This window comes from Sinocyclocheilus anshuiensis, unplaced genomic scaffold (assembly GCF_001515605.1).
Source record: "Sinocyclocheilus anshuiensis isolate Anshui unplaced genomic scaffold, SAMN03320099.WGS_v1.1 scaffold274, whole genome shotgun sequence".
NCBI lineage: Eukaryota > Metazoa > Chordata > Actinopteri > Cypriniformes > Cyprinidae > Sinocyclocheilus > Sinocyclocheilus anshuiensis.
In genome coordinates this window covers 2,174,035-2,180,553 of record NW_015547698.1, presented here as the reverse complement: position 1 = coordinate 2,180,553, position 6,519 = coordinate 2,174,035, and the positions used below count along the sequence as shown (strand labels likewise).

The 6,519-nt window shown below is 39.8% G+C and overlaps 1 protein-coding gene across 1 annotated transcript in view; it reads right to left on the bottom strand.

Annotated features, from left to right (window-relative positions):
• Positions 1-6,519, bottom strand: part of LOC107703713 (ubiquitin carboxyl-terminal hydrolase 34-like) — a 52,480-nt gene that overhangs the window by 4,867 nt on the left and 41,094 nt on the right. The window contains 13 exon segments of the mRNA XM_016506427.1: positions 83-206; positions 287-411; positions 502-606; positions 694-801; positions 1,874-2,000; positions 2,082-2,160; positions 2,249-2,406; positions 3,374-3,703; positions 3,787-4,091; positions 4,970-5,117; positions 5,254-5,358; positions 5,440-5,484; positions 5,609-5,762. Coding sequence (XP_016361913.1) covers positions 83-206; positions 287-411; positions 502-606; positions 694-801; positions 1,874-2,000; positions 2,082-2,160; positions 2,249-2,406; positions 3,374-3,703; positions 3,787-4,091; positions 4,970-5,117; positions 5,254-5,358; positions 5,440-5,484; positions 5,609-5,762 — 1,913 coding nt within the window.

Genomic DNA, 6,519 nt, shown 5'->3' with positions numbered 1-6,519 from the left:
ACACACACACACACACACACACACACACACACACACACAAACACATAGTCAAACAGAGCTTTCAAGAGTGAAGCATCCTTACTGAGTTTCACCAGAGTCTCAGTGAACTTCTCACAGTTGATGGCAACTCTGCAGAGCAGGTGAATGAACTGATGATACGACAGGAAGTAGTCCAACAACATCCTGTCATACACCTCATCTTTACCCTACAGGAAACACAAAACGCACTCGATGAATAACTCAAGCTCAGCGTGTGACAGGATTCATGCGCTGGTCTCATACACACCTTACTGGTCTCCACCATCGAGGGCAGCAGGCACATGTTGAGCTCCGGTCTGGGAGGTCGAATGTTGTTCTTTCCGCCCATCAGCTTGATATTCTCTCTACAGGGCAGATACGGGCCAAACGACACTGCAAACACACACAGACAGTGTTAGAGATCACGGTGATCGTGATGATGATGATCAGTGCTGTGTGTATGAAGGGTTTGGCGGGACTCACTGGGGATGTTGCTGTGGTGGTAAGTGCAGTGGTTGTGCTGCAGGAAGGGCACGAGCGTGTGCAGAAAGTCATGAGGACTCAAGAGCACCAGCTCCTTCAGCACATCTGAGAATGATAAAGATGCACATTCAGATCACGTTCATCTGCTACTTCGGTTTATCTGAAATCTGGTTCGTGGATGTGGTGACTCACCCAGACAGGCGTTACGCAGCTCCGGTGGGCTGTAAGAGTTCAGCAGCGTCAGCAGCTTATGAGCAAAATCAATCCTCTCCTGCCACTGGATCAACGCCTGCTTCACATCTACAGACATGCACAAATGAGCAGTGACTGAGATTACAGTGCATGTACATTATGGGTAACTGAGAACTATTTGTATTTCATAAGGCACATTAAGGGTAATGGGGTACTTCAGAATTGATTCTTTAGGTGTATTATGGGTAATGAGTACTTTTGCATTGCATGATATATTGAATTATGATAATGGAGTACTTTTGTGTTCCACAATTAGGTGTATTATGGGTAAATACTTTTGTAATGCATAAGGTGCATTATGGGTTATGGGGAACTTTAGTATTGATTTTTCAGGTGCATTATGGGTAATGAGTACTTTTAAACTGCAGATTAAGCTGTATTAGGGCTAACAAGTACTTTTGCATTGCATGCTAAATTGCATGATAATGGGGTACTTTTGTGTTGCATGAAGTGCATTGTGGGTAATGGGTATTTTAGTATTAATTCTATAGGTGCATTATGGGTAATGTGTAGTTTTTGTACTGCACATTATGGTGCATTATGGGTAATGTAGTACTTTTGCATTGCATGCTAAATTGCATGATAATGGGGAACTTTTGTGTTGCATGAGGTGCACTGTGGGTAATGGGTACTTTAGTATTAATTCTATAGGTGCATTATGGGTAATGTGTAGTTTTTGTACTGCACGTTATGGTGGATTATGGGCAATGAGTTGTTTTGTATTGCAGGTTATGGTACATTAAGGCTAATAGAGTACTTTTGCATTGCATGATAAATGCACATTATGAGTAGTTTTGCACTGCACATTTAGGTGTATTTTGGGTAAATAAGTACTTTTGCGTGGCATTGCAAGGTGCATTTTGGGTACTGAGTACTTGCACTGTACATGAAGGTGTATTATGGGTAATGAGTAGTTTTGTATTGCAAGGTAAGGTGTATTATGGGTAATGGGGTACTTTAGCATTGATTATTCAGGTGCATTATGGGTAATAAAGTACTTCTGTATTGAATGTTACAGTGCATGAGTAATGAAGAACTCTGGAGTTATTTATTTAAGGTGCATTACGGGTAATCATAACCTCCATGTGAAATGTGTGGTGTATTGTGGGTAATGTAGTACCTTTGCGCTGTAAGTAGGGTCGCGTTGCCTTTAAAACAGACAGGAAGATGGACAGCAGCTCCACTAGATCTCCGGTCACATGACACGCAGTAGCCTCATGGTACATCATGTGCAGGGTGTTGAAGGACTGCAGACACAGAGATATTTAATTCTACAGGACAGTCCATTAAAATGTGAAGATGCATGAAAAGAGTGAGAGTATGGATACCTCAGTCATGAGGATGAGGCCTCTGTTGAACACCACTAGCAGTCTGTCCTCATCGTTCTCCAGCAGAATACGGAAGGCACTGAGAGTACACAAAGAGTTTAGTATGAATGAAAATGGCTCCGTCTTGTAAAATAAATACTCAGATTTGAAGGAGTGTGTGTGTGTACCTGATGAGAGTGGTCCAGCAGGAGCGTCCGTCCAGACAGCGCAGGTAACAGCTGATGGTGGTCTTCTTGAACTGCTTTACGTCCTCCAGCTCTTCCTCTCTCATATCAGGCCTCTGAGCCACAAACAACTGCATCAGGTTAAACAACTCCTCCACCGCCTGCAGAGAAAGAAAAAACATGCTGTTATTTGCTTGATCTGAATGAACCTGAACAGCTGAAACTTAAATTCAGACATCATATTCCCTCAGACAGAAACAGGAGGCACATGTTGTGAAAACATGGCTTGAACCTCAACAAAATACTATTAATAAACAAAATGTTTACTGAAATGCTTAACTCTCTGAAAATGTTGTTTATAACTTGAGATCAAACTAAATGCAGCATTATTATAGGCATTATTTTATTAATTTTATTAATATGAGATTAATAACAAACCTGTTATCAAAATTTGGGAATGTTGTTTAAATGCAGATTTTATTTTTCTAGCAATAAACATTATTTAAACAACAAAAGTACATAAACATAACAAATATATAAATTAAAAAATGCATAATAAATAATGATAATGGATGAAGTGACAGTAAAGCCATTTATAATGTAAAAAAACATTTCTTTCAATAAATGCTGTTCTTTTGATCTTTCTATTTAAAGTATCCTGAAACATGCATCACAGTTTCCACAAAAATATTAAAGCAGCTCAACTCTTTTTATCACTGATAATCAGAAATGTTTCTTGAGCCGCAAATCAGCATATTAGAGTGATTTCTGAAGGATCATGTGACACTGAAGACTGGAGTAATGATGCTGAAAATTCAGCTTTAATATCACAGGAATAAATTACATTTTAAAATATATTACCATAGAAAACAGCTATTTTTAATTGTAATAAGATTTCACAATATTACTATTTTTACTGTATTTTTGATCAAATAAATGCAGCCTGGTGAGCAGAAGACACTTCTTTCAAAAACATCTAAAAATCTTACACTTTTGAATGGTGGTGTAGTTACTGATAAACTATCATATAAATGAAAGACAAATATGTGTTTGGTCATATTTCTTGTAATAACTTTGGTAACTGGTTCAGAAACTGCTGAAGTGAAGGACAGAGGATGTTGTGCTCACCCCTGGGTACTGGCTGGCGTGGGGCGTGAGGTTTTTGAAGGCCCACTGTATGTTCTGGTGTGAGGCCAGCTGGCGGGTGAAGGTGGGCGACTGCTCACAGCACATGCGCAGGATGGCGTAATACGCCGGCAGCATCCCGCGGTTGAACAGCACCACCTCCTGATCATCGTGATCGGCTAGGATGTAGTTAAAGGCGATGTTTTTTGTGACGACTGGGTTTTGGACGATGAGACGCACGTTCTCGCTGCAGTCCATGCAGACGTTATACCAGAAGGACAGAAGCGCTTGCTTGTTGTGATTCGTGGCGATGGCTGGCTCTGATAACTTAGGCTGTGAGATCGAGAGAGACACATGAGAGCTCAAATATGCATCATATGAGCACCTAGACATGCTTTCGTCTGCACGTGAAGTACCTGGAAGAGGTTCCAGAGGTCCATGAAGTAGCTGGAGAACATGAGCTTCTCGGTTTTGGAGATGAGGCAGTAGGTCATGAAGCTGAAGTACTGCACCAGTTTGGTGGTCCCATGCACCGGCACGTCCACGTAGAGCTTGGCCCGGCCCAGCAGGCCCAGCAGCAGGTTGTAGACCTGGTGCAGAACCACGGTGGTGTCGGGACTCAGTGGGAGGTCCCGCGTGGGGATGTGAAGAGAGCGTGTGGAGCGGAACATCTGACGGAAGGAGTTGCTCGGGATGAGAGACACCAGCAGATACGCCGCAGCTGAGAGAGAGATTTATTATATGTCACAAAATAATGTACAATCTGACATTTTACCAGGCAAAATAAAAATAAGATTAGCTATTCATGTTGTAGATGTTTGTTTGGACACCTAAATGTTATCCATTCAGATATTTTTAAGCATGTGTGTAGTTCTTGATGCTATTATCATGTGTGTATTCATATATACACTACAGTTCAAAAGTCTGGGCCAGCGTTATTATCATAAAGTAAAACAATAAAAAATAAAACATTTTAGTTGCACGAAATAAAATAAAATACATGAATGACTTATTTCAGCTAGTTGCCAAAGCAACAGTACTCATTTTCATTTAGTTTTAGTTAAAATACTAAATTAAGTAAAACGAATAAATTAAACTTAATAAAAACTAAATTGACATTTAAAAGAAAAAAAAAAACCAATACAAATATCAATACACAATAAAATGTTTAAAACTAAAATGAAAAAAGAAAATATTTAAAAAAATCTAACTTAAAATATTAACAAAAACTATAATATAATATCAATAATTTTAAAATAACACTGGTTTGGGGTCAGTAAGATTTTTAATGTTTTTGAAAGAAGTCTCTTCTGCTCACCAAGGCTGCATTTATTTGATCAAAAATACAGTAATATTGTGAAATCTTATTACAATTTAAAATAGCTGTTTTCTATGTAAATATACAGTATTTTAAAATGTAATTTATTCCTGTTATCAAAGCTGAATTTTCAGCATCAGTGTCACATGATCCTTCAGAAATCATTCTAAAATGCTGATTTGCTGCGCAAGAACCATTTATTATTATTATACGTGTTGAAAACAGTTAATATTTTTGGTCAATTTAATGCATGTGTGTGTGTAGATTTTGTGTGTTCTTACATGTTCGGACTCGTGGGTAGTTGTGCGCCAGCAGAAACCTCTCCACCCAGTTCTCCATGTTCTGCAGGACCCAGCTGTGAGCCAGCTTATTACGCGGAGTCTGAACGGCCAACCAGTCCAAACACTGAGACGGGTTATACTCGATCACCTGACAGACAGAGATCAGAACATCAGCGTATGAAGCTCTCCAAACATCACTGACACAAAACTCACATGTGAAGCAACATTTCAGTGAAGAAGTGAGAAAGTGTAAGAGTGATGGGGCTGTCTGTGAGCCGATTTACCTCCCAGATCCTCTGCAGGATGTAGGACGCAAACGAGGGCATTCCCGGAGGACCTGCAGCAAACTCCATCAGCATCGTCAGCAGCTTGAAGAACGGATTTGCCGCCTGATAGGCATGCACAAAATGTTAGTTAGTGTGTGGAACAATCAAATAATGAATCAATAATAGTAGTAGAGTTGTTCTTACCTCTGGAGTCAGTTTAGCGATGGAGGTGAACAGCATTGACACGATCTATACCAGCAGAAGAACACAAACCATGAGAAGTTATGTTATAGTTTGATATAATTGTTTGCATTCTTAGAAATACATGAAGGACACTGAGATACACTACGTGCGTAGCTAGCGTGCGTCTTACATGTTCAGCCAGGCGGTTGTTGTATCTGCAGAGGCTGAATATGAGGTTGCAAGTCTGTCGGATGTTGATGCTGTCTCTGATGTGCTGGAACAGGAAGGGGAAACCTTTTCCTCCGGTCAGTGCGGCCATGTCACTCTGAGACAGAGTCAAGTGTCTGCAGATAGACGGAGACAATCAGATATTACTAAGGGTGTATTCACACCAGGAAAGTCCGCTAGTTCACTTGCTTTGGTCCGGACCAAATACAATGTTGATTTTTTTAGTTTGGTGCGGTTCGCTTTCACACTGCCCTTTTTGCAAGTGAACCAGAAATTCTAAACAAAACCACACGTGTGCTAAGGTCATCCACTCATTGGACAGAAATTCTCAAGCAGGGAAAAACAGGAAGTGCATAATCATGGAGATCTTTCGTAGTGCAATTTTAATTTTTTTACTGATTTGGTGTTATCAGATATTAACGCAATATGCAGAAACTTATGAGCATCATATGAGACAATGTCAGACGATGTTGAAATTACGACTTGCCGAAAATAAAATCTATAGATATAAAATAGGCCTACTTAAAGCACATCACAATGTTAGTTTAAACATTTTAACCTATATAAATGTGCGCTGTTAGGCGCATATCCAATCGTTTGTGTGGAGAGTGGAAGCTGAAGCGCGCTTCAGGACATCAGTGGAAAAAAATTAAATACGCCGTCATTGTTGCTCATACAGGTAAGAATAATACATTGTTCGGAACTGTAAAGGGTCTATTTTTATTTGTGTGCACTCACAATATCAAGAAAACTTCGTGCTTTTGTAAAATAAAAAAAACAAAAACAAAAACAAACAGGATCCGCTTGCCGTCTCGGGTTTTGAACAGGAGCGCTTCACAAAAATGAACCGAAACTCAGCGAATATTTTCCTTA